General features: G+C 43.2%; 1 protein-coding gene across 2 annotated transcripts in view; it reads right to left on the bottom strand.

Moving 5' to 3' along the window:
* Nucleotides 1–5,392: 5,392 nt before the first annotated feature.
* Nucleotides 5,393–27,807, bottom strand: part of MAP3K3 (mitogen-activated protein kinase kinase kinase 3) — a 41,250-nt gene continuing 18,835 nt past the window's right edge. The window contains exons 6-17 of one of the 2 annotated variants that reach the window (XM_035347726.1): nucleotides 27,685–27,798; nucleotides 24,035–24,155; nucleotides 19,950–20,083; nucleotides 19,214–19,287; nucleotides 17,394–17,461; nucleotides 17,047–17,139; nucleotides 16,033–16,224; nucleotides 14,041–14,189; nucleotides 12,035–12,166; nucleotides 11,036–11,165; nucleotides 9,222–9,399; nucleotides 5,393–6,810 (exon numbers count right to left, since the gene is read on the bottom strand). In XM_035347726.1, the coding sequence (XP_035203617.1) occupies nucleotides 6,582–6,810; nucleotides 9,222–9,399; nucleotides 11,036–11,165; nucleotides 12,035–12,166; nucleotides 14,041–14,189; nucleotides 16,033–16,224; nucleotides 17,047–17,139; nucleotides 17,394–17,461; nucleotides 19,214–19,287; nucleotides 19,950–20,083; nucleotides 24,035–24,155; nucleotides 27,685–27,798 (1,614 nt within the window). In that variant the 3' untranslated portion in view covers nucleotides 5,393–6,581. The remainder of the gene's footprint in view (nucleotides 6,811–9,221; nucleotides 9,400–11,035; nucleotides 11,166–12,034; nucleotides 12,167–14,040; nucleotides 14,190–16,032; nucleotides 16,225–17,046; nucleotides 17,140–17,393; nucleotides 17,462–19,213; nucleotides 19,288–19,949; nucleotides 20,084–24,034; nucleotides 24,156–27,684; nucleotides 27,799–27,807) is intronic. The other variant, XM_035347727.1, reaches the window with a different exon arrangement.

Raw genomic sequence — 27,807 nt, 5'->3', positions numbered from 1 at the left:
AGGCCTGAGGCGTGCATCCCTTGTTCATAAATCAAATGTTAGAATTGTAGTCATAGAATATCCCGATTTGGAAGGGACCCACATGGATCATCGAGCCCAACTCCTGGCACCACACAGGTCTACCCCAAAAAATCAGACCATGTGACTAAGTGCACAGTCCAAACGCTTCTTTAACTCCGACAGGCTTGGTGCCGTGACTACGTCCCTGGGGAGCCTGTTCCCGTGTGCGACCACCCTCTCGGTGAAGAACCTCTTCCTGATATCGAGCCTGAACCTCCCCTGCCGCAGCTGGACACCGTTCCCGCGGGTCCTATCACTGGTGACTAAGGAGAATAGGTCACCTGCCCCTCTCTCCCCCTCGTGAGGAAGCTGTAGGCCACCATGAGGTCTCCCATCAGCCTCCTCTTTCCCAGGCTGAACAGGCCCAGTGACCTCAGCCCCTCGTACGTCTTCCCCTCCAGGCCCTTCACCATCTTCGTCGCCTTCCTCTGGCCACTCCCCAACAGTTTCATGTCCCTTTTGTACTGTGGCGCCCAGTACTGCACACAGGGCTTGATGTGAGGCCGCACCAGCGCAGAGTAGAGCGGGAAAACCACTGAACAAACCGAGTGGGGATGAGAACAAAGACATCGGCTGTGGGAAGGGAATCCTGCAGTAAGTGGTTTTCAGGGCCTGCAGTTTTCTAAGTTTCTCCTTCAGTCCGGGTTCTAACACACAGAGAGGGTGTCAGGAAGCAGTGGGAGATGGTTATTTCTAATTCCACATGACATCTTTATTCTGGGACAGCCTCAATTGTCTGGTTCTCATCTGTTCTGGAAGAGCACCCAAGTGCCACGCATGTACTTGTTTCATGTACCGGGGCTTTTATTGCATCAGTTTGTTAACTCATTTATTCTTATCTGTTCACAAGTTACATTAACAAATATTGCAGTATTTAATTGGCATAGCAACTAACCATAGCCTGGCCTGGGAAAAGGCGACTACAGGGAAGGCTGTGGTTGGGGTCTGGGGAGGCCAGCATCCCAAGGGACCCCGGTGGCATTCAAAGCACGGTGCTCAAGTGGCAGCAACGATGAAAACTAGGAGACACATAAAGAGAGAACAGTACCAGGAAAAAATGAGTATCTGAGCAAGTAGTGTAGACGAATTTTATAGGAGCACTATTTCTGTCCTTTCCTAAGATAGTATGCTGGAAAAAAAATAAAGCCTGAAAATAGTTGGAAATGTGGTCACCCATTCCCTTGCCCTACTCCGGGACAGCTAAGCTTACCCTACCCCAAATCCCTAGCACACTAAATGCAAGGCTACCCAGATTCCCTCACTTTTGCTGAGAGGCTTCAGTTCCGGCAGAGGACCTTGTGATATCTCTCATTTGCCTGAAGCCCAGAGGCCACACTCCTCCAAATTCCTGCTTTCTAAAACGGCAACACATTCAAAGGAGGAACAATTCAGGAACCATTTCCAGATATGTAGAATAAATACATTTCCAAGCAGGCTGAGCTAGAACTGGAGTTACTTAACCTTACCTCCTCAGGGGTACTACGAAGTAAAACACAGCACGGCAGACACTGCCACACAAACCATCTCCTCACAGTCCTGTTGTGAACTGCCCAGGTCCCTTTCCCACACCTGGTAACAATCTGCCCTCGTAGGCACCGATGAATTAGGGCCATTTACAGACCCAGGCCTGGACTCAAGAACTCACCAGTGCAGCACAATCCAAATGCAAGCCTCAGCTTCTGCTCTGCATCAGTAGGATCTCCAAATGAAGAGCTAACGAACCAGCCCAGCTACTCTCCTGCAAGGTGAAATGAAGACAAGCTATTTCTACACTCTACAACAGGGGCAGTGGAAATATCTAGACAGAGCCATTCTACCTCTCTGAAGAGAGAGAATGGATGAACGTGACCTTCATCAGAGGCAGCCTTGTAGATGACACACACTTACCTGATCCAAGAAGCAATGCTTCATAAATAGGACGCTTCTCCATCTGTCCCAAAATATAAATTCCTGAAATGAAAGATTTCCTCCTTCAGTTAAGGTCCCTGCTTAGGAGGAAAACTTGTTACCTTATCAGCTTACCCAGAAGCATCATTTACATGGGAAGCAACAGACACTACATTGCAAAAAAAACACCAAAAAGACTTTCATATAAATGATAATTTTATTGTAAATAAAACGATACATTGGCCTGGCTTTGCACTGCAAGCCCCCGGTCGGTATATATAGACTACTGGTTCAAGGTCTTCTGCACAATCCAGGTTAAAGCAATTTCTCCCTGCTCTGCATGGTTTATATCAGATGGGTATTAACACACAACGATGTCCTTTTCTAAACTGCCTCCTAGGCATCTGCCTTTTCTAACTGGGGAATTCAGAGCTGCTTGGTGAGATTTGCTCCTGAGTAAGGTTGGGGTTTAGAGACCTGAAGCCCAGATACCATTAAACCACAGACAACACCGATCTTTCCTCTGAATATTAGACAGACTGAATACTCCCAGCTCCAAGGGCAGGTACCAAGGAGACAGCCACAGGCAGGTACATATTCAAATACCTAAAACCTTTCCACCCAGCAGCTATGAACCTAATAACCAGTCACTGGGATCTCATTCAGCCGCCCCTGCACAGCTTTAAATGTGCCTTTGCCTACCAGTGAAAGCCTGTACAGCAGGGATAAAGTTACTGAGGTTTCACAAGTTATCCTGGCTCTCTTGGCACTTGGAAATAACGTGTGTCACCTGAGCAGGTACCAATTTCCCTTTGGGTTAATTTGTTTTGGTAATTAATGGCAAAGGAACCTCTTTGAAGCATCTTCAAGTTCTTTGGAATACAACTCCAAAAATGTGAAAAAATCCAAAGTGCTGCAACCTACAGCAATTAGAATAGGCAAAGACCAGATTTAATGGAGAAGAAGCTAGTAACCTGGAATGCACAGAATCGTCACACCAAGACCAAAATGCCAATAGTTTGCTTCCTAACAAGCTCATGGATATCCAAAGTCCTCATTCCCCCAAGCTCTTCTCTGATGGGAATCAGACATTTTCCTGCTCAGACTTTGAACCGTTTAAGGATAATAATACTCCTATAAGATATTCAGACAGAATTTTCTCCACTTTTGTAGCACCTTCCATCAAGTATCCCAATACTAAATATTCACCGTATCTGCCTCCCAGAAAGGAAGAGCTGAAAACACAAAATGACATTTGAAATGGACACAACAGCTTTTTGTTAGCCTGGCACTCTCTCCTCTGTTCTCCTCTAAACAAGTTTATCCCCATTTTTTTCCCAATTCTGCCAGGATAAAGAGGCCAGATGTAATTCAATTTAGAGGTATAATTACATTTATGTCCACTTTAAGCTTTTTTTGATGTCGGGGCTGTATAAAGGGACCGTAGTATAAATGCTGGCCCCATGTTTATTTGCTGTAGCAGTGGACTTAGGAATCCTGATCTTCCTTATCCATAATCAAGAAGGCTGTGAGGAAACAAAGAATGCATTTTGGCTTGGCTCTACTTGTTATAAACCATCAGCAAATTCTCTGCAAAACCAGCTGCTTTTTTTCCTTTTTAAATTCATAAAGGCGTCAAATTAATTTCCCATCCTCCCCCCTACCCCGTAACAGTCGAGTCGATATATATAAAAATCACCAAATATGATCTTTTACGATATAAATAAAAAAAAAAGTATGAGGCATCACCGTTTACATGATGTAAAAAGAGCTAAAAAAGAGCGATATAAACTACATTCATAAAAGTGCATCTCCAAACATACAAGTAATGCTTTGGCTTGTTCCTGTGCCGAACGGGTGGCATTGGGTCAGGTACTGGAATACAAGAAGTCCAAGCTGGCACCCCATGTTCTCTTGTCACTGTACAATTGCTATTGACTTTCCTTACTACAGACTGGAATACAAGTGGATACAGAGTAGGCACATCTCAGCATAGGTGGTGGGAAGGCCCAGAAGCTCTGCCGGGGAAAGGACCGAGCCCATCAGCCCACGATGCTCTTTGCTCTGCTCTGGCACAGCCTTCCATGCCGCGTATGAGGTAAAAGCCACAACAGATCCTGAGGATTTAGTTGCTTTGAAACATTAAAAGTTACACCATTTCCTCATGCCCTGTTCTCCCAAGACACGATGTGTGGGATGGCAAAGAAAGACCATGGAAGGAGGTCTTGATTTGGTGAGGACAAGCCGAGGGTACAGAGAAACCTACACGGACGGGATCACTGCAGTCTAGGTCGCTGCTTTACGCCTGCAGGTTCAAGTGTGATTATAAAAGATTCCAATCTTTGGTATGTTCAGGTGCTAGTTGCAAGGCTTGAAGAGTGCTACCAGGCCCCACAGGAGTGCTGACCACCCTACTTCTGTCGAGACTACGGGAATGATTTTCACATCCCTCTGCAGCATACCCAGCCATTTACGCCACAGGAAAGTGGTGTAAAAGGCTCCCCAGAACAGAATAGTAGTGTTACGCCCTCACTTCCCTCTGGTGCAAGCGACAGTGAAGTGCAGGCCAAAAGTCAGGCCATGTGTCTGGACAATTTGGAGTCAAGTTCCAGATTTTAAAGAGATCAATAGAAGTGCTCTCACTAGAATTAAATAAATTATGGAACAAGGGCTTTCATAAAAAAAAATAATAAAAAAAAATCCCCCTAAGTGCCTGCACCCTAAACAGTGCATCCTTGTAGTGGTGCAGGAGAGCCAAAAGGGAAACCAACACTAGCTTTCTTTCACTGATTACACATTGCTCTGAGTTCGGCACAGAAAAAACACGTCAGATTGTTAAAGCCTTTCAGGGCTTTTCTTCTTTTTAGTTCCCTCTTCTAATTTCACATATTAATTGTTGAGTGTTCAAGGAGCTTGGTTTCATTAAAACTTGCCTTATCCTGCTAACAGCTTTCACTTAAAATGAACTCCTCTTAATTTTACTGCATTATGAAAGTGATTTTCAAGGTTGTTTTTTTCTTTTTCTTTTTTTTTAGGAGGGAAGGGGAGGCATGCGGACCGTTAATATGGTTTCCAATACAAGAGCAGAACACCTTTGATGTTGCTCTATAAAGCAATATTTTAGCTAGCAATGTGCTTCTCTTAGTTTCATTTCACACAGAAAACGTATCATTAACCAAGAATCCCCAGCACTTAAAAACTGCTGCTCTTCTGCGTGAAATAAGGACTGTGGGTGCCCCAATCAACACACAGTATTTGAGGCCAGCGAGCCATCAGGAAATCTGGTAACAGAGATGTGGAACACTTCAAATGCAAAATGACTTGGACAGATCTTGCTGGTACCTGTCTGGGGATTTCTGCATCTCTTTTGTTGGCCAGACAGTTTTACAAATATGCTACCATTACAAGTGCTCTCTTTGTTTCACTGTTTGACTTAATTAGTACAAAAGCTTATTTAAATAGGACCAAAATATTTTATGGAAACCTTAAATGAACACTTGCATACCTGCAAAACAAAACACTCGCTGAAGGGTTGAGCTTGACTCTAGCTTACTGTGCACAAGTAAAACGAGTCTCCAGCAAATTCTCCCCATGTAAAAACAGAATCCTATTTTCTGAATTTTCCATCAGGCCAGGCCATCAAAGAAACTCGTAAGCTTTTCCTGAACTAAATTCCTGGGCACCAGGTAAACTATCTTTGGTTTAAGGGATGGTAAAAAGTTATCAGCCAAAAGATAGGTACAACACGAAGCTGTTCTGCACAACTCCCTTCCAGAAGGGATTTGTTTACACCCAACAGTCTCAGGGAGATGAACCAAAAGATGGATCTTTTAGCTATGAGGACACAAGCTAACCATCACTGTCTTAATGCTAGGACAGATCAAGCCTTGGAAATCAAGCTCTGGATTTTTCTAACGTCAGTGGGAGAGCCCTTATCCTAGACTCTAGAGTGATTGCATTCTGCTGAAACTTTTCTGATTATCCTGACATTTAGCTAGAAAGACCTCCCCCACCCCCACCCCCAAATCCATGGTTTCATTATAAAATAACACTATTCACATACATTTGAATCAATATTTTCTGAACACCTTCAGATGCTGAATACTTAAGAAGAAAAATATATAATATAGTGAGCGCATGCTCAATGACACATGGCTTTTTGCTGGATTCATGTACTATAGATGGCTCTAAAGCCCTAGAAGTCTGGAAAGCAGTGACCATCACGAGTAGCCACTTGGAGAAAGCTGGTCTGGGTAGCCATTGCACGTTTCTGAATAGTGTAGCTCTTCCAGTTCCCACTTTGGTTCAGATTTCTTCTAGGTTCAACCGGCGAGACACTTCGTAGATTCCCATTCTTGGGCCTGCAGAAAACATGCAGCCAGCTACAGCTTCACATCAAGGTAACTAGGGCAAAAATGCAGCTCTGTTCAGACAGCTGTCGGTAGAACAAACATTAGTCCAGCAAACAAAGGTATCAGGCACGAGGGCAGACCCTAGGTTCCCTGGCATGAATTCCCCAAAGGACTAGGACAGCTGAGTTGGCATTTTGAAGATGCAGCACCACGATGGGCAGTTGCAACTAGACCAGGCGGGGCACCGAAAGCCCAGCAGGAGCTGCGAGCGAGGGAGGTAATTCAGTACTGGAGCTGTGCAAACTGGTGTCTGAGCAGCTCTTCAGCAGAGGGTCTGTGCCTGGCTTCCACAAAGATTTGCTTTAGAAAGTCCCGGCAATGTTCTGATATGTGGGAAGGGAGCTGGGGGTTGGTTGGCTGGGTGGCAATTTTGAAAATGGCTGCCATGGCTTCGTACTCTGCCCAGGGTGGTTTCTCTGTCAGCATTTCCACAACGGTACAAGCGAGGCTCCTGGAAAAGCAGACAGGAAAAAAAAGAAGTGAGAACCAACTGACACAATAACGCACAGTGTTCAGAGAGAACTTCCAAGCAGGCAGTGTCAAGGTACAGCTCTGCCCTGAAAACAGCTATAAAATGGCTTTGTGCTCAGCAAACGCCATGCGTGCACAGATCCTCAGCCAGGTCTGCCAACATCGCTGCTTTTACCACTGTTAGGCTGGCAATAAAGTGCTGAGACAGGGAGGCTGGTTTCCACTGGGTTCCCGCTGCACTGAGAACTGCGAAGTGCCATCTGTCCGGCTCTTCTTTGCCCAAATTCTACTCTCATCAAACATTTGTATTAACACCGGGGGACAAGAGGTGCACACAAGATGCCCCTGAAGTTGCTGTTGGACCTCAGTGGTATTTCAGGTGCTGCTGCTGCTATCTCAAATGCACTTGCTGGGTTGCAGGGTAGAAAACTGACTTTGAGCTAAGGTCCAGTGAATCACAGCTGGTTGACCCCACAAAGCCATTTCGGCAAAACCCCTTTTCATTGCACTTCTTTGGAATACCCACAGGAGAAAGCTCACATCTCTGTAAGACACCAAGCATCTGCCACAGTTAAAAAGTAATAAAAATCTTAACAGCTCCAAACTGAAAAGGCAGCAAATTAAGACGCCAGTAGGGCAGATGCATCGATACGTTAGGGAAAAACAACTAGTGATGTTATAATGGGGCTCTGCGGGGTAATTCAAGGCAAGAACATGATTATGAGGACAGACATGGCTTAGCCACCTTTCTGAAGTGAGTGTGACACCGATACTTTCACAGGTTTCTGTAGTACAGCAGTGACCCTCTTTTTGTTCAAAAAGGATTGATTGCTTCCTCAAGGCCACAGATTAAACAAAGGTAGTGAAATTCAAACATCCAGTTTTGTGTTCTGATCACACTGTTCCATTAAAAGAGCAAAATTGCTTCTTCTACCTTTAAACTACACCTTCTTTTGAAGTGAAATGCAAAGAAAGGACATTTTCAGAGGCAGACTTGCAACAGTTGCCAAAACAAGGAAGGAAAGGAATTAAATCCAGTGAATATGCAAGAAATGATTTCTTGACAAGGTTTAAAACTCCAACGTGAAAATTTTACACTGGTTTCCAGCCATTTAAGACTTACTCGAAGAGAGTACAGAAAATGCAAACCATGTGTGCTGAAGTGCTGGGGGTTTGCTCAAGAGCAAGCAGGGATATATTATTGTTTAGACTGATTTATACCGTTTAAGCAGATCCGGTTTCTTTAAGATATTCAGCAAACAGCAGGAATGTTTTTCATGTCAAGTCACTCCAGCAATAACAAATAGCTCACATATTCTGCTATTTAGGAAGAAGAAAATTGGAGAGGGGCCTGCAGCAGTGGCAGAAAGCCAGGTGGCTAGATTTGTTACGTCTTTGAGCCTCTTGGCCATACGCATCCACCCTGGGAGTAACGTTGCACTGGAAAATTCTGACCCCCCTAAATAACGATGGGGATTGTAGGAACTGGAGCCCGGCCAACGGCAGTGTCTCTTTGATGGGAATGGACCGATGTCAGCACCAAGAGGAAATCCACAACTGCAGCAATCCAGGGGGAAGGGCACGTGCTCTGTTCTCTCCCAGAGCATCCCAGCTGGGAGACCATGCAGAATTTAACTCTTTGCATATGAGAAAATTTCAGCTCTGTTTCCCCTCACTGCTTGTATGGGAAATAGTACAGGCCTTGCTTTACTGTTGAGACACAAACATACTTTTTGTTGCTGTCATTTAGCTTGGTTTTATAAGCTCACCTTTTTGAGGCCTCCAAAACTAACATTTTGACACAGGACCATTTTCCTTTTCCTTTCAAAAGAGGCTGTTTCTTGGCTATTGGCTATGCCAATAATAGCATGGCTACAGTTTCCACTCATGCATGCTTCAGATCACCTCTGATCTGACCTGTACCTTGTGTGTTATTCCAGGTTTGGGCATCTTTCCTTTAAAGCTTTGTCAACATACTCAAATTCTGTTCATTTCCAGTGTTATAAGCATACCTCTCATTTTAAAACAAAATGAATGGACTCTCCCCAAACAAACTTTGGTCTCTTATCAACATAAGGGATATAAGAAGGGTGGAAACCTTGCACCAGAAAGTTAGAGAACTGGCTATCAGTTCGAGGGAGGAACAAATGGAAATTGTTACTGAAGCACTAAATGGGCACTTGTGTGTTGACACTGCACAGCTCAGCCTGCAGCAGATCATGTCTTAAGTTCAAACCAACTACTTAAGTTTACCTTAAACTGCTCTCACTTTTGATCCAGATTAAATCTGAATTTGGATACATAGGGATAACAGAATGTGTATGTATATCTCTATTATCTCACTCCAGAAAAGCTCTAAATTGATTGACAGACAGAAAGTCGATCCCTCACCATACGTCTGCTTTTCTTCCATAGCCCTCTCCGCTGATCACCTCTGGGCTCATCCAGTACGGTGTGCCAGTGACAGAGCGGATGCCTGTTCCAGACATACAGATTGTCTGCAGCCGTTTGCTGGCCCCAAAGTCCCCAAGCTTCACATTCCCAGCAGAGTCACGGAGAATATTGGCTCCTGGACAAAAAAAAGAAGGGAAAAAAAAAAAAAAAGAATCGAGACAGATGTTTTCATACAATCCAGCTGTTGGATCTGCAGCCTACAAAGCTGATATCCAACCCAGAAATACCCATGCTCATGGTATGGCTTTTCAAGCCTCAGGTGACCTGCTAAACATCATTTCTTTATTTCAGGCTGTAGACAAGCCAACTGCTAATGGCTGCAAATGGGAAAAACTTCAGGGGAAAAACATAAGGAAGCAAAGGGGGAGGGGAAATGAGAGCTGAGTCAGCACTGTCATTGTTAACACTGCCTGTAAACAGCCCAGACAGCCTATACAGGGCCCCTAGGCCAATGGGTTAGATAGTACATAGCTGTGTAGAAAATGATTTTATTTGGATACTACTTTGGTGAATATACCCAGCTGACCAGAAAGCAATGGTTAACAGATGTACCTAATTAAACCGCTTTGAACTCCTACAATAAACAAGTCAATCTCCACTTCACTTGGTCAGAGGTCCTGAACATGAAACACAGAGGAAAAAAAAGCAAACTTAGAGGATAGCTTGTGTGTGGATATGAGCTAAGGCTTAGACACCAAAAACAATTCTTCCTCCAAAGCTGCAATAAGCTCAAGAATCTTTTGTTGCCATTATTTAGTATATGCCTACGTGAACTCCTTCTGCTCCCCAGTAAAATGCATTTGTGCTGTGAGATGGCTTTACCACTCCACTTCCCCAGTGGGAGAGCTGAATTTGGAATAGGAAGTCTGGGCATCCAGCACCCTAGGGACAAATGAACAGTTTGGTCTGGAAGATGGGTGCAAACTAGTGAATAATCCATCGGTAGGAAATCATGTGGTAAAGAGCACCACGCAAGCAGTATACAAGGTGTTATTCAAGAACCAGCAGCTCATTTCCCTTTGCCAACCCTAGAGGGGAGGCAATGAAGATTTATAGGCAGGAACAATAAGATATTTTTCTCACAGTGAGCAATGCTCCTGTCCCTCTAGAGCACAGAAAAATGTGCGTGCTGTCTGCCACATGTGTTGACATTAACTCTTAAGGAGACTGCCTGGCTCCATGGGGTTATATTGGGAAGAAGACAACTAAGGACTCATCACGCAAGCTTTATATGGAAAGTCAGAGAGGTTCCTTGCACAGAGCAGGAAAGACAAGTTACAAGAGCCTGAGGTAAGCAGGATTGTCAAAAGAGGCACTGAGCTCTTAGAGCAATTGGTATGCTTAACAGCTAAGAAATGGCACTTTGGTCAGAGAGGAAATTAGAAGGGAATCAACAGGGAAATGAACTTGTGTTATAGGGGCAGTGAAAGTCAGGTGGCAACTTAACCTCATTTTACTGGGGTGGATTTACAGCTGTGTAGTCCTAAGAATTAGAGGTTTCCAGTCTTCCTTACTACAAGCACCAACTGCTGCGCTCCCAGGTCCTGTAGAGAGGACAGCCCAACTTCCCTCACCCAGCCCAGACTATCTCCATCCCTAAGACCTGGACAGGATATAAGACAAAAAGGGATATCTGAGCAAAGCAGTATTAAGAAGCCACAACCAGAACACTGAATATTTAACATTTGGCTTCTTTTTTCCCAGAATTCCTTCAGCACATGGTATATATATAAATCACCAGCCGATCTCACCCTTTATGTCCCTGTGCACAATCATGTTGCTGTGAAGGTACGAGACTCCTTCGAGAATCTGGCGAGTGTATTTCCGGGTTACATTTTCCGTGAGAGCACCATATGCCTTCAGCTGGTCTTTCACTGACCCCTGCACCAAAAACAAACAGAACAGATTGGCAAAAAAATGACAAACCACAAATCTTGCAGTCTCCATTCAATTCCCAGAGCTGCGATAGTGTTATATACCCAACCAGCACAAGCAATGAATTCTGGCCTCTTCTAAAGCCTTTTTGTGAGGCTCTCAGAACTTCTTGCCCTATGAAGCCCCTTTTGAGAAAAGCAAGGACATTGCTTTACAGCAGAAATAGCTTGAGGAGGTTCTTTGCGCTTCCTCCATGCTTCAGCTGTGTTGATACAACTGTCTGTGGACACAAGCAATAAACTAGTTCAGCAGACAGATCCGGGTCAAAGGTTTCCCTTTTTGCAGGGTCAGTTTTAAGCTAATTTGCTGCACTGAATGACTCTGCTAATTCAGTTAGCCCAATTTACAAGTTGGCCCAAGTTCTTTCAAGTACTTTGGCAGAACAAATTTAGACTGAAGGAAAGAATTAGCTTTAGTGACGAATGAACAGAGTGTATTTCAACTACAAGACACGTCAGGAAAAAAAAAAACAAAACAAAGAGGTGATTTGGGCATGAATAAAAAATGAACAGTGGCACTGTAACACAGTATGAGAAGGGAACATACCTAACAGGATACAACACAGAAATATACAATAGTTCAGTTGGAGAGGACTAACATCACCAAATCCAACTGCCAGACCACTTCACGGCTAACCAACAGATAAAGCATATTATTAGGAGCATTATCCAAATCCCTCTTGACAACTGTCAGGCATGGGGGCATCAATTGCCTCACTAGAAAGCCTGTTCCAGTGTTTGATGGATTACATAGATGAAGCAAAAGTTTAGTTCCGATCAAAAAAACCACCCCTCTCACTTTGTTTCAGCTCTTACCCCTGGCATGTACTCCATGAAGATGGTCAAGGTCTTCTCTGCCCGATCCCGTAGGCAGCCGTAATACTGAACAATACGCTCGTGCTGGAGATTCTTCAGCAGCTGAATTTCACACTCCAGGGCGCTCACTTCCTATGGATATTGAAGGAGAAAATAAGGTGCTGGCTCCAGAGAATAATAAATCCTAATATACTCTAATCAATCCATCCTTGTCACTGTCAGGACGAGACCACTACTACGCTGATGCAGTCTAATCCATGGCATTGGCTCAAATAGCTCTTGGGAAAGGCAAACATTCACCAATGCCTCAAGTCCATCCTTACCGTAAAGCTGGTAGTAGCAGTGCAGATGTTAGATATCGAACAGAGGAAGTATCGTATACAAATTTAGTACCAGAAAAACAACAACAACAACAACTTTGTTGCCTTGATTCTGTCACCTATTTTTTCAATAGCTTCAGCTAGGTTGATGGAAAGAATTATTTGCACACAATACAGCAATAGCCTCACTCCTCAGCATGAAGTTGATGGCAGTGCGCTTTAATTTCAGTTATGAAAAAGGTCTGAATACATTGCTACAGAATGGCCAGGAATTTTTCTGCAGAAACCCCAATCCCTTAGGTATCCAGATTACAGGAGCTAAAAGTTCCCGACTTCTTTTCTCATGTAGTCCTGCTATGGTTCATGTTGATGATTTTACTTGGATCAACCTTAGAATCAGTTTCCTCTTATTTACTTCAAAGAATCTGCAGCTATGCACGTGAAACTAATTCTCTGCTTTATGCCTGCCACAGACAACAGGGTATTGTAGTGCAGAGGTAAAAAGGCTATCCAACAGTTTCAGACTGAATCGGAGATGTTTGTTGTCCAGGAAAAGTATCAGCTTCTTGCTGAATCCAGGGAATGAACAGGCTGAACATCAAAGGCACTGGAGCACGAGGATTTATGGAAAAAGGAATGATGGTTTCCCCCCAAATTAGTCCCACTTAACTCTCTCCACGCCTGCCACTGGAAGCTGCCAGATTTGCTCCTCTCACTTTAGGAGAGGATACAGCTCTTCAAGAGCAGGACCTGGCTGCTGCAGAGATGCACGGAACCAGAGGAAGGAGCTCAATGGGGCCAACTGATAGATTAAGGTTTGGAGTTTCAGTGCCTTCAAAATATGTTCCAGCCTGTTCTTCCTTGGCTCAGATTTACTGTCTGATTTACAGCAGAGAGATGGTACAACTTACAACGTACCAAGTTAGGCCTGCTCTTGGCACCAACGTTCCACATCAAGTCAGAGTAATTAAATCTTCATGGATCAGTTATTTTAGCTCAAAGTGGATTTGTTTAATATTGGGAAATCAGTTCATTGTTCAAATACTAGCAAAAATCTATCAGTCAATCCATCTGCATTCACTATGAGGGAATCATTTGCTATTGTACAGTTTCAAGGTACCCCTTCCCATTGCCACCATTTCTACTGTGTTGTCATGTTCTTGATTAATTTACACATCACAGTTCAGTCTATCTTGAGGATAGAGAGAATTCAGCAGTGGAAACAGGCAACTATTAATTAATACACTCGACACAGGGCCCAGAAAGCCATAAAAACACAGAAAATGCGTTTAGCAAGTGCATGAAGCTTTTTTTCTCTCTCTTTTTTTTTTTTTTCTTAATTTAAAGAAGGAAAAAAAAGTCCTGCTCTTTCTGGGTCTAGTTTCACTCACATCCGTGTCTAACCAGGAACACAGGGCAGTCTAGTATTCCTCAAGTAACCTGGCAACAAACCAAAAAGCTGAGAATAGACAGCCAAAAATGAAGCCAGAAAATGGATTTTAGTTTCAGACTGAAGTTAATAATACGGAAAAGCAATTTTTAAATGACTTCTATTCCTCTCCGCGTGATTTGAAACCCTAGTACAAACTAAATAATGATGCCAGCTTTCGAGGACAGACAGATACAAGCAAATTACAGGATCTCAAAGTCTGCATGGCAAAGTTTAGTAGCTGCAAAGACAATTACCTTGCTCGTTTCAGGACTCTCTGGGTCAAACTGGACCTGCTTAGCTGCGAGCTCTCTGCCCGTGTCCACATCGTAGCACAAATACACACGGCCAAAGGCACCCTGGCCCAGCAGTTTTCCTCGTCGCCAGTTTATAGGAGCACTCGGAGCTAAAAAACAGCAGCAATTATTCTCCTTTTTGGCTGTGCTATTTAAAGATAACGGTGAGCTTTTCAAAGATCAATTCCCATCATATTCCCACTGAAGCAGGTGTTTTGCAGATAAAGAAACAGACGTGAAAGGGACTCTCAGAGTATCAGTTAGTGGCAGAGCTCTGAACTGTATTCAACCATCCAGACTCCCAGACCACAGCATCCCATCGAAAGGAAACTGTGCAACATCTCATAAAGATAGGCTATAGACAAGTTTTAAGTTATTCATTCATTTAAGTTATTTCATTCTGCCAGCAGGGTGGATTCTACCACATCACAATCTTAAGAGATGGGGCAGCAATTAAATATGACCTTCTGACCCTTGATATGTAGTTACTACACACTTCAGATGAAGAAGAGCTGGATCAGCCTTGCTGAATCAATCCCACCCAGCTACGAATGACTGTTAAGCTTCTGGGACAACGTGAAGGACACAATTTCTGAGTTCTTTGCCAACTACTAGATATTTTGGGGTTCCTTCTCCTGCATGAAGGATTTTACTGCAAGGTTATCTCTACAGCAGAAAAACCCTACGAGAAACTGGTATGGTAAGGGCTGTAATGCAAGAACAGTGGAAGTATCTTCATCACCTGCTGGACTCTAAAAAATATACATGAGAACCAGCTAAAGCAGCAACCTCCAACACCCCCAGCAGCAGGTTACGTCAGCAGGGAATTATGAGTTCTCATTGTTCTACTGTACTGGCCAGCTTATTGTACAAGTGGCAGCCTCCTGACCCAGAAAGTCCTGAGCCCAGTTTTCCAGATTGCACTTAAGACCACAGCACATTACTCAAAGAGCAGTGCTTTAGCTCTAACTTTGAAAAGGACACTAGCAGACACATGCAGTGCGATGCTTCCAATTATGTTGCATCTAACAAGAAATTGTAAAAACACAGACAGGAACCAGCCATCTGGACAGTGTGAAAATATAGAAGAGCTCAGAGATTAGCTTTGCCATGTCTAATTTAATCAGATTTACTGCCAGTCGGTGTTTTAGTGTTGCTTGCTCTGCCTGCTTAATGTCTTTATTTTGATCCCTAAATTACTGTACGGGATCGCTGAAGTTCATTACTAATGACTGATGCTCTATTTCTTTCCCCCTTTTTTTTAAACAACAATAAAACGTTCCCAAAAAAACAACTCAGGGATGTTATAAATACAGAAGTAAATCTTTCTACTAAGGAGCAAGTGAGATAAATAGTCCTTAACTGTAAAATAATTGTAATCCACAAGCCCGACTATAAATGTTAATGTAGCAAGACAATAAGCTTCTCTGACTGTTTTAAGAATCCTGTACATCATCTAGATCCAATCAACTTTTTTTTTTTTAAATTTCTTACATGAATTTCCAATGCTTTCTAAAGGAAAGGCCATCTCACATGCAAGACTACGTATTTTTACTCAACAACTCCTGAACTATTTCAAGCCCCAAAACTCCTAAAATCTTTTTACATGGTCGTGTTACTGTGGACTGCTAAACCTTACTACCAAAATAGGAGGCGGTAGAGAACAGCTGGTTGTACAGATCTAAAAATGCTTTACAAGCAGCACTTGCCTTCCTGAACTGTTGTTTGACCAAAGATTATCACCAGCTTCTAAACCAGCTCAACCGAGGGAAAAAAAGGACCTCTCATTGGTGAGACAGACTGGTGGCAAAACACAGCCACGTGATTATGTGGTTTGGAATGGCTTGTTAAAAATCAAGCGATAGTCTAAATTGGATCTGGAGTTCATCTCTAACAGCCCTTCCTGCCTGTAACCCCAGGAAGCCTTTCTCCAGCATCAAGGTGACCACTTACATTTAGTGGGAATGTTCCTCTCCTGCACAGCGAGGGCATTTTCACTGTCGGCACTCCGCAGGCGCCCCCGGGGGTCCAGGTACTGCAATGCCAGGCCCAGGTTTTCCCCGTTAGTGCTTAAGGAACGACTTGAAGGCACCAAAGTGAAAAGATTCCCTTGGTGACGCCGTATCCGGGGAAACGTCCTCCGACCTGGAGAAAAATGGTAAAATTTCTAAATGACATCCTTACAGCTGGGAGGTAATGGCTGAAAGTTAAGCACTGAAGAGAAGGGACAGAAAAAACATGTTGTGTTCTTTTCCCATGAAATATAACCTACTACCAAACAGACAATATGCAAAAATGTAACAGCGTAGGGCTGATGTTGAGTTCAGTACAGCTTTGGATGACTCCCAGGGCAGAGGGGAGAGAACACTTTGTAACGTCCTCAGAGCTGTTGTGCTTCTATCAAGATCGAAACAGAACTTGCCTTCCAAAGCAAAATTTGGTTTACAAGCTACCGTACAAGATCCAAAGCTCGTTAACAACCACAAAGACAGAATGACTTTCTAAATAACGTGCCTGGACTTGCAAATAAAAAACACACACACAGATTATGAGAATTTGCGCCTCTTATGGAACTTGGAGAAATTAATTTCCTTAAAGCCTGCCTAGCAGAGCTGTGCCTGCGTCCCTGGTATTTTGTTTCAAAATACACAGAAGCAAGTTTGCATTGTGAATTAGTGAAGCAGGATGAACTCTTCAGGTAGGAATAAACATGTCCAATGCTCAATCCTACCACTCACAGATCAGCCTGGATATATGCAGAAAGGGCAAAGTAATCAAAGAAATCTTGTGTCCCATTGAAAAGGGACAAGCATCATGTGCAGCATCACGCACAGTAGCAGCAACTCGGGCACTAACTGCATGGGCCGGGGTATTGTGAGGTTCTTGAAGAGTTATGCTGGTCCCTAGAGGTTGCCATTGCTTCAGTTTCTTTTTCAAGTCTGGAATGAAGGTCTGAACACAACTCACCGTCATTGTAGTCTTTGTGCTGCATGGAGACGTTGTAGCGCCGAGGGTAGGTTCCACCTTTCCCGGCTTTGTCGTAGATCTGATTCTCGCGGTCTGGAAGCAGATGCAAAGACAGAAGTGAGGCTCCTTCAAAAAGCACACGTTTTCTAAGGGCAGAATTTTCCTGATACAGAAGATTTTTTGAAATTTTTATACTTAGGAAGATGTAAGAAATAAATAACTTCAGCACTTTTCAGTCAACATATCCCCAGTTCTTCTATTTTTATCATCCCAGCAAACATGGAGGCTAGCCAGCAAACAGCAGAAATGTCTGGATCAAGAACTCTTTATACTGGACGCTGACATACCTGAGAACTCCTGTCTATTATCAGGAAAGCTTTGTGCCCTTGACATCCGTGACTTCCGAAAAGAAGGACTATTAAAGAAAGAAGGCAAGAGTAAGTTTTGCTAGCTACTGGAGAGAAACCTACAAGGACTTTATAATACAAGCTAATATATTTGCACATCAGTAACGGTGATTCTCAAGCTGGTGTCCCTACAATAATTTCATGCTAAAACGAAGCCAGGCTTAGCCCCAGACTATTTCCCAGTACGGGCAGGAATCCCTTCTGTTCAGTTTGTGCCACTCATTCAGTGGTTCCCCAGCCCATGGTTTGAGACCTAGCGCTTCCTGCAGCTACGTGAAATGGAAGGCTAAATCCAAGGCTGAGAGGAAGAGCAAAACAGGACACTGCTTGTAGCACACTGCTCACAGGGCAGAAGAGAACGGGGACCACTGCCCTAAGAGGGTCATCGTGAGGTGTAAGAGTTCCTGTCCTGAAAACTTCTGTTCACTTTCCTCTCTACCAGCAGCAGATGAGCCTAACCACAATCACTGCTTACAGCAACGATACCTCACAGTTCTCCCCAGTAAGCAGGACTCCTGAAAGCAAGCCTAGGTATGGCTCCTTGCTTGGCAGAAGGCCTCTAACATCTCTAAAGAGATTACACAAACTTAATCTGTACCAAAGCCGTGTTACCTGCACTTTTTTTTTTATTTTTAAACCAGTGTACAAGGAGAAAAACAGCTTCCCCAGATGATACCCACACCAGCAAGGAACAAGTGGAGAGAAGGACAGGTAAGAAAACACAAAATTAATAAATAAATATAAATGTGTGCACACAGAGGTTAATTTAACTGCTTCTTTGTGACTCAAACTGTGTGGAAGAAGCAGATGGACACAAAACCAAACCTCAAGTGCTCAACATAAAGGCTTACACTGCAGGAACCAGCTTGGAAGAACCTTACAAACAAGCTGAAGCCCACAGGGGAAGCCATGGTTGCTATTCAAGCTAATAGGACCTACAGCTGTCTATTGACACCTCAAGGCATGTGCGCCCTTCCTTCTCCCCCAAATCAAAGCCTGCAGGGGAAGAAATCAATTTTGTAGCTTCTAGATTCCTTGAACTGAGAAAAGGACTTGTCTTTGTAAAAGATTACTCTTTCTGGGAGGGTCCATACATAACCTTAAATGGGGCTTTTCGGCTTATGAATTTCAGGTTATTTCAAATTATTGATTTTACATGGGAAGCACTTAAAAATTCACAGCCTTTCTCACACACACTTTGTTCAAAGATGTTCAAAGGCAGCACTGATCCTTATACCTGCGGGACATGGGCACCACCACCAGCAAAGGAAGGGAAGGGAAAGATCTAGACCATCAGACTGTGACTAACTTCTCCAAAGGAGAGCCCCCCCCTCCATTTACCTGAGGAATTAATACAGTATCTTGCAGGGCACAGGAATCTAGGGTAATGATGTATTTGTGTAACCTTAGAATAGGTTGTTGTTTTTTCTTTTTTTTTTTAATGAACAAGTAGAGCCTTGTCTAAAAGATTTAAATACCCTGCAGCCAGATGTTCTGAGCCCAGGCTCCACACAGACGGCACACTTTAGAACTTTGTATTTATAACACAGAGCTACTGAAGCACCAGTTTGTTGGTGTATGGTTTTGCCAGAAAATAAAACAGCCTTAAGATGCAGTTAATTCTCTCTAAGAAATATATTGGATATAGGTAGGAAATAAGTTCCTAGTTCTCTCCAAGAAAATTTGAGATGGAAAACAGACTTTTGCATAAGTGCAACTGGTATTTTGATTTGAGCATGTAAGTTCCTACCAGCCTATACCTGTCTGCTGACCTGTCCAAGGACTGACAGCTTCCTGACACCGAGTTCTCAGCACTGCTTAAAGGGTCCAGCATCTGCAACACAAAAGAAGCCACATAGCAACATCAGTCTGATGCCTAAAAGAGGCTGCACAAGAGGATCAGAGTCCTCTACTGTGTGCCTGGAGGATGTCCAGAGGAAGAGGAGAGTCTAAAGCTATTTACAGTGTACATTTTTCCTACATCTCCCAGGTAAACTGTTAAGCACATACCGAATTTGAGCCACTGCTGTGCTTTGGGTAATGAAGGACTTTGCTGCTACGATTAAAGTAAATCAACCAGTGTGCTGGGTTTGATCCCAAGTGATTTCAGAAACAGTCTCTGCTGGTGCTACTGCATTGCTGGCCCCACCTGCGGGTTGCCCTTTGGCCTTACTTCCTACTTTTTTCAATGGAAACCGCAGTTTCAAATGCCAGAGGATCAATAGGAAACCTGAGCATACACGTGTAATGCCACCAGAACTGCAGGGTTCATTTGGAGGTGGAGAGACAGTGCCCAATATGCACAGCAACAGCTTCTGGCAGCCCAAGAAAGGCACCGAGGTTTGAAGCATGGCTTGAATGAACAGGGCAACACTAGTAGCTACTAACACAGCTATAACTACTGATTATTCTGGAGTGAAAGAGAGGGCCCAGACAGCAGCAGCAAATTCCTCAACTGCTGGACCTCCTTTTCTTTACCCTGATGTTCATACTTACACACTGTTCATTGGTTTCTGGGATGAATTCGCCTTCGCTATTGATGCTGGTGTAGGAACCCTGCCGAGCAATGCGCTGCTGCCTCTCTGGAACGTACCCAGGGGGTGGTGAACTTCGGCCTGTGTTCTGGGAACCTGAGCCAGAGACAAGGACACCTCTGAGACTGATGCTTACTGAAACGAGACTGCACGTGCACGCACACAGAATCCAAATATTCACCTCTAACGTTAGACCTCTATGATCACAGCAATGCTGGAGTAAGCCTTGTAGTCTGGAGTGGAACCAGGAGGTGCGATGTAAAAAAGCAAATTGTTGAGTGAGCACCTGGGCCTCCATTTAAGCTGCTACAAGAAAATTACTGGCGAAGCTCCTAAAGGAGATGTCACCTGTCTCTAACCTCTTCTGCTCAATCCTCTGAGCATAACTTCATTATCCTGGGGAAGGCAGAGGACTTCAGGAATTCCTGGCTTTGCAACAGGGGCACGAACTTCACTACACTGCTAACCACTAGACAAAACTCTTGTCAGAGCAACCAGTCTTTTGCCTTGGCTGTAACTGCCTCCATTAGTGTCATCTGCCTCGAGGGAGAACACTATCCCTGCTAGTTATCGTCAGCTGATCATACCAATACTGAACGATTCTAGTATTCAGTGGGAAGACTGGTAACTTTGTAAATGACCCCAAAATGTGTTCTACTGTGTGAAATTGAAGTTGTATGGTTAGCTTGAGCAAAAACACACCGAGGTCAATTCTGCAATTTTCAGTTATAAGATAAGTAAATGGTCAGAGTAAGTATGTTTAGGGGCCAAAAGAAAAAGACAACAAAAACAATTTACTCATCATGGTACTGCCTAAGGAGTTTCTGTTGTGCCACGCAGAAAAGCTCAACCCCTGGGAATTGCTTTTTCTTTGTTGATCTCAAAGACGATACTTGAGAAACAGGAAGGAATAAAACCCTTTCCTGCAGTGACCTATCCACCTGCAGCTCCCACCAAGTTAATCCATGAGCTCCAAGAAATGCTGTGGTCCAGCCGATCTGCTCAAGGTCACCCATGAAGTCAGAGACAGAGTTTTTAGATCAGCCCTCAAGCTGTGCTCTTCACAACACTGTCTTTAATTAACTGTGTGTACTCAGGTGCTATGAAAGATGGGTAAAGATCAGCAAATCCTCTCCCAAGGAAAATATTTTCTACAGAAATTATTGTAATAAAGAGTGAAGGCAAACACTGGCAGACGCTAGCCGAAAACCAGCATGTACACCTTTCAGAGGGCTGCGGAGCGGAAAAAAACCCTCCACTGGCATGGTTTAGAGCACACGGCGGGGAGGTGGACTGCATGCAAAAAAATCTGCTGAGCTACTACCTGATTTTCCAAGCAGCTCTGCGGAGCTCACGTGATGGCACGAGCCAACTGTAGCAGGGATAAACAAGCGAGTGTGCTTTGTGGCTGCACCGAGTGAGTCACGGGAGCACACTTTCACTCTTTCCGAGACAATGCCACCACGGCTGGCCGAAGGCAGCCCGAGCCCTGCTGGCAGCAGCCCAGCCGCTATTGTGGAAAGGCCACCAGCGCTGGGCAGGAAAAGGAAGTCGGCACTAAATCAATGCATATCAAAGGAAGTGAGTGGAAAAAACACAAGTGCTGCCAGAATGCTTAGCAACTTTTTTTTTCCCTCTCTCTCTCTTTTTTTTTTTTAAACACAACTTATCTTTACTTCCTCTGAATTGGTGACAGCGGGCTCGAGGCCTGGCTGTTTCAGAAGACAGGAACTACAGGGATGTATCTCCTGCAAACAACTTCTGTTCCACGCTGCTTTTGACTTCCATCTCACGACGTGTTATGAATAGGCAAGTTTCTGTGCCTGAAATGCGTGCTAACAAGGGTATGCTCTTTGTCCAAAATCAAAGATAGGAAAAGAGGAGGAAGAGGGAGCAGATTTAATGCTAAGCTACTGCCAGCTTACTATCAGACCTCCTGAAAAACTGGAATCCTTCTGGACCTCTTAATAAGGTAGCAGCCTGAAACTTTGACATGCTCAGAAAATAAAACTAATGCCTTCATGAGTGATGACAGGCTAATCAGAAAATGTTCGTAAGCCAGGATAAGAGGAGAGAGTCTGTGCAATAGCGTTACAGAAGGGGCCCCTTATTACTGTACCGCTTGCCCATGACAGAGACACTTGGTACAGTCTGTTAGCTTTGGCATCATGATTTGGATACCTTCAAATGCCAACAAAAGAGAAAGATTTTTAAAAAATAAAATATTTTTGGCATCGAATCTGTCCGAAAAAAAAAGAAACGTGGTGTTCAGACAAGCGTGGATATCTCTGCTTGCCTTATAGGACCAAGGAATGCTGCTCTTTTTATGCATGTTAACTTCAAACTAGAATGGATGGGTAAACCCTTTCTGTACCAGCCTCAGATGTACTTCAGAAGTTTTTAGCACGTCTTTTTTTTGTTTGCTACTTCATAAGAGCAAAATGGGGATCAGCAGACTCTAGAAAAGATACAGCAGACTTGCTAGATGAGTCTAATTTAGAGAACTGCTGATCCAGTTCTCAAGTCCTTCTCTACTGAGCTTCTTCTCCCAATAAGCTTTGATCAGAGCAGTGTGGATCTGACTCTGGTTTAGAGCCACCAGTATGGGACTGTCTGCACTAATTTAATCAGATTTGTTATTTGACACCAGGATTGCTTTGCAAATACTGTTAAATAAAATATGGTTAAGATTACGCCTCAAGTTTACACTTAATGAACCTGAAGCACTCCTCTTCCACAGAGAGAGCTGGTTTAGAACTTGGAAACAGAACAACTCTGACATTCCCAGCTCCTAGTGCTGCCCTTGTGATTTGCAGCACCTGTCAGCTGAAGCATTGGGTCTGACAAGCCCTAAAATAGCTGCTAAAGCAAACAACTATCCTCTGCTTCTGTTTCCAGCAAATTTCAGCTTTTCTCACTTTTAAAGCAAGAGTCATTTACACAGAACACCATCTCAGGCTCTAGTCTTCAGGCTGTAGATCCCTATTATCACCTTCACCTTCTTTCTGCTCCTTCACAGCTCGCTGAGGTTTCACACAAAGGAGCCAGATTCTAAACCATGGAGCTTTTTTTTTTTTTTTTTTTTTTTTTACCCAAAAATCTTTGAAGGAACTTCAGACTTTTTTTAAAATATAAAAAAACTTAACAGCTTTGAGCATCTTTCAGCAGTACTTTATAGTTATACAGGGGGATACCATGGAGAAGCTGGGACAACTCAGCCAGACCTACTACAGGTAGAAACCACGCAGATGAAACGCGTGTTTGTGGGTGTAAATCAATGTGCTATATGGTGCAGTGTATGTTCTGTAACATGTACACGTATGGTCAGTGAGTTCTTCCTCTCAAACTCTGCACACTAACTTTTAGAAGTTGTGAGAATTGATAATACTTGGCAACTTGCAGGTTTAGATTATTTGCATTACTGCAGTCTCACGTGGACCTTCTCACTGAACATGTATTCACTAAGCTAACGGACACAAAGGAAATGAGACAAAGTTACATATTACTCTGATTTTTGTCATTATTTTCTGTGCAGCTGTGCCAGTTACCTACCAAATTTGCCAGTGCTCTACCTGGTAATTATGAGAGTGGAAAGTAAGGGAACTCTGTATGTAGGGCAGCGGTTAGATACGCAGTGGCAATTCCTGTGCTACCCATAAAATGCTTGATTACAGGAGCAAGCACCAATTCCAAAACTCAACATAAAAAAAATTAATACAAAAAAATCAAATCTAGATTTAATGAAGTGAAATTGCCAGTCTAAATAAAAAAGCTTAATGGACTCACGTAAGCTTTCCAAACTTCTAACCTCAATGAATCTGGCTTTAGCACATCCCTTTTAGCAGCTCCTCAGCTGTTCAACAACTTAGTAAGGAACTTTGAAACGTTCTATTATAAACATATTAAGAGCTTTTGAAAATGAACAGCCTTGTCCTAGAATAACCTTTCAATTTCTCATGGCTTTCATAAACTCTATATCATAAATCCTAGTGCCCAAAAGGTAATTTTCACAAAATAAAGACAAGCAGAAGTGGCAAAAATACTCACTGACAGACAGATGCCTACTTCTGGGTTCTGGCTGCTGATAGGGTGTGTTCACATCCCCCACAGATTGGGAGGTTTTAATCCTGACTTGTTTGGGCAGTCCAGAATGGGGTGAAGAACTTGTCTGTTGGGTAAAATGAAAATGAAATAAAACAAAATGAGACTGAGGAGCTCAAGCAATCTGGCCACAGTTTCAAAAATATCATTATGTTTAGTAGCAAGAAAGTAGCTGAAAACCAGCCCTACAGCCTGATGTCTTATTACTTCAAAGAACACAAACAATAAAGGCAGCAAAAGAGGAAGCTTTGCAATTATTTTGTAGAACAGGAGTCAAACAACTAGAGCATGCTTCCCTCCAGCTTCAAATCAAATGCAGGATTTACCGGTCTCAGTGTTTGTCTTCCTTTAGCAGCTACCTGTGAAGCTAACAGGAAAGGGGCTCAGATCACCCTCTGATATCAGACCACGGCAGAACCTGTAGCTTTGCCAGCCACTTTGGCCAGCAGCGATAAACTATGAATCTTGCACTCTTTCAGACAGGGTTAGCTAGCAACTGAATTCCCCACAATTTTTAAGAGAGCTGACTAACCAGCTTAAGCAAAAATAAATCCTAGAATTTGAAAGCACAAAGACCTGGGAGATTACAAGATGAATGCTGCCTGCACTGCTTTCACTCATCCTGCCCTGCACTTACAGGGATGTAATCGAATTAAAGATCCTTTTTCCACAGTGCCTTCCTTTCATTCAAAGCAGAAAGAGCAGTGAAAGGAGACGTGCCACAGGACTTCTCCTGCATTTGCTGAGGAAGACAGAAGGGGTACCTCGAGTATGCTTTGTAGAAAGAGAAACCGCAGGATGGTTTTGCAATTCAGTGCAGTAAGAAGCTGCCCAGGAAACTTGTCGTCCTCCTTGTGCGACAGTTACGCAAAGCGCTCACAGAGAAACTGCAAAGCTTAAATGCTTAAATCAAACTCCTTAAGGTGCTCACTTGTGAACGTTCAGACTGCAGCTCCAGGGATTTAACCCCTCTGTGCACTCCCTGGGAACTGCACAGGTAACATGGGCTCTTAACACAGAACTGAGCTTTGCTGTGAATACTCATCCTGGGCACCAGTTATCTGAGGAGGCTGCACTAGGGTCCAAACATTTGAAATACTGTGGACTGGCAACCTTCCCCGAGCAAATGAGATATCACGCATGACAAAGCAGGTGCTGAGGACCAGTGGATATTTTTCATTTCGATTGTCTTCTCCCAAAGCAGCTAGTTTTACAAGATGATATGACAAGCCCTCCCTCTCGCGTGTTACGGAATTGAATGCTTGTAATGCACTGATTTTACTGAGATGAACAGAACCAAAGAGACCCCAAGGAAATGAATTCTCTCTTCTGAATTTTATTCGAATAGGACTGACAAACAAGGTGTGAGGCCGTAGAATCAAAAAAGTAAAACCATCAAATAGCTGGTCATTTAAAAAGGAAAATCCTTTGCATGTAGCAAGGAGGGAGCCTGGTTTAAATTGTAGAAACTCCGTCATGAATACATTCATGGGAGCTGAATAACGGATGCAGAGGTCACATTATTTATGTGGACAGTCTGCTTTTGGTACTCTAGGTGTTCAACTTCACCAGTTCTTCCCGTTAGTTTCTAAACAGAAAGAAAGGACAACAGGAGTGAGTTTCTTGCTAAAGAAAGAGCACAAGTGAGCCACAGTAAGAGGCACAAGGAAATTAATAAAAACAATATCCACAAAGACAGGCTCACAGTACTAGTCACAGAGCTCACAGTACTAGTCACTGGAAAGTTAAGTTGTTTTATACACATATTAGTGCCAAAGTCACAACATTACCTTTCCATCCCCAGAAAAAGAAAAAGAGCACAACTAAAACAAAATCTGCATCCTGTACTTCAGGAAAAATAATGCTTCCCGCTCCCTCAGTGGGATGAGATCATGCAGCCAAGAAACCTCCTTCAGCCTCGTGGGCTTTTGCTTTATCACATGTAGGGCTCTCCTGTCAGGCAACTCAGAGATGAAGAGGAAGTCAGAGGAGAGGGGGGAAACAGTGGCACTTACTGAAGACTTTGCTGTTTGTTTCTGCTTTGAGCAAAAGAGGAAAAAACAGCTAATAAAAGGACACCACCACAGTACTGGCTACTGGCTGGTGTAGGGATGAGACTTAGTGAGTGTTTACTGTAGGAAGGTCTTGGGGGCTTACGTAAAGTTTAGATAGTATCAAATAACATCTGGTTTGTAGCCTCAAGACACTGGAATTAAGACGGCTGTAAAAGACGATTGTTTTACTGCGTAATACCAAAAGTAGAGGCCACCTTTTCCAGACTGTTTCCTGACCACACAGAACAAAATCTGACTACACTAGGTCAGACCAAAGGCCTTCTTGCCAAGTATTGTCTTCAGAGTGGCCAGTAACAAATGCTTAGGGACAGGGCATAGGACAAAGATCATCATCGTTCCCCCAGTACCCTTCCAGCTTTTGGCACATTTGAGAAACTGCTGTTAATACACCTGAAGGTGTTTATTTGTCTATTAGCATAGATTATCAATTTCAAAAATAGTACAAAGTATATTTAAGTTCCCCTGACAGCTCTAAGAATTAGAGGAGTGATTATTCCAAGAGCTGGAGCTCACAGCCTGCAGAACTTGAACAAGGATGAACATTCAAGATTGACATACTACAATCAACAGAGATTTCAAGATAGGGTAGCTTTTTGTGTCACACTGTTCAAGAAGGTTTAGTAATTTGCAAATAAAATATCTAAGCTACCAGGGGTCTTTGGCTTTAAAAGCTGGATGACTTTTATTCTAAAAAGAAAAGAAAAAAAAAAATCACCCAAAAAATCACCCCAAAAGCACTGGTTTAACAGCCTGAGTGAACAGAGTTCACGTGCAGACCAGCAGTACCAGAAACTTCTGACATTTTTCATTAATATGAACTTAGTTCATATTTCAATTCACTGTCTAAAATAGTCATCTTTGGGAACTTGACTTACTTCTTATGTTACAGACTTTTCTGCTGAAAAGTGCAAACTACATTGATAGTCACGGACTGCCACAGCCCCTTATGATGGACAGTGAACCAAGACAGTCTAATTCATCTTAGGTGTGTACGTGCCATTATTAGCTAAAAGCAATGCAGTTTCTACACAGTAAGACTGGATTCAAAGCAGTAAGCCACAGAACTGAAAAAGCATCAGGTATGTCCTGAGGCATTCCATCCAGAAAAAAAAAAGTGCTAATAGCTTGTCTTCAAGAACAACTTGTGCTTTCTTCAAGACAAGATAATTACGTGCAGTTTTGACACTGTGCTACTAATCGAAACTTAAAAAAGCTTTCTACGAACCAAACTCATCAAGAGTTTTCTGCATACAGTCATTGGGTACTCCACATAAAACATCCTTACGTAATCTTGAAAACCTCTTTTCAGTGTTTTAATCCCTAAACACCTGCTGCAGCCAGCAATAAATAAATAAATAAAGAACAACAAAACAAACCCTATAGGTAAGCCAAAACAAAGAGAATAAACATATTCATGTGTGTCTCTGAAGCAGAGAAATCTTACTAATTCCTATTATGCTTGGATAAAAAAAAACACCATTATGACTACGTTTTGCTGCAGTCACAGAAGTTGTTACGTACATGGTTTCTGTCCTGAGACAACAGTAATATTCTAAGGCTTTTCACATTAGAGCTTCGGTCTAAGAGATCTACTGCTTTATCCAGGTCATCTTGGTTTTTCAGAGGAATCGATAGCTGCAAAAT

This window comes from Oxyura jamaicensis, chromosome 27 (genome assembly GCF_011077185.1).
Source record: "Oxyura jamaicensis isolate SHBP4307 breed ruddy duck chromosome 27, BPBGC_Ojam_1.0, whole genome shotgun sequence".
In the NCBI taxonomy this organism is placed as follows: domain Eukaryota; kingdom Metazoa; phylum Chordata; class Aves; order Anseriformes; family Anatidae; genus Oxyura; species Oxyura jamaicensis.
Note: the sequence above shows the minus strand (reverse complement) of the source record. Positions and strands in the feature narration are given on the sequence as shown.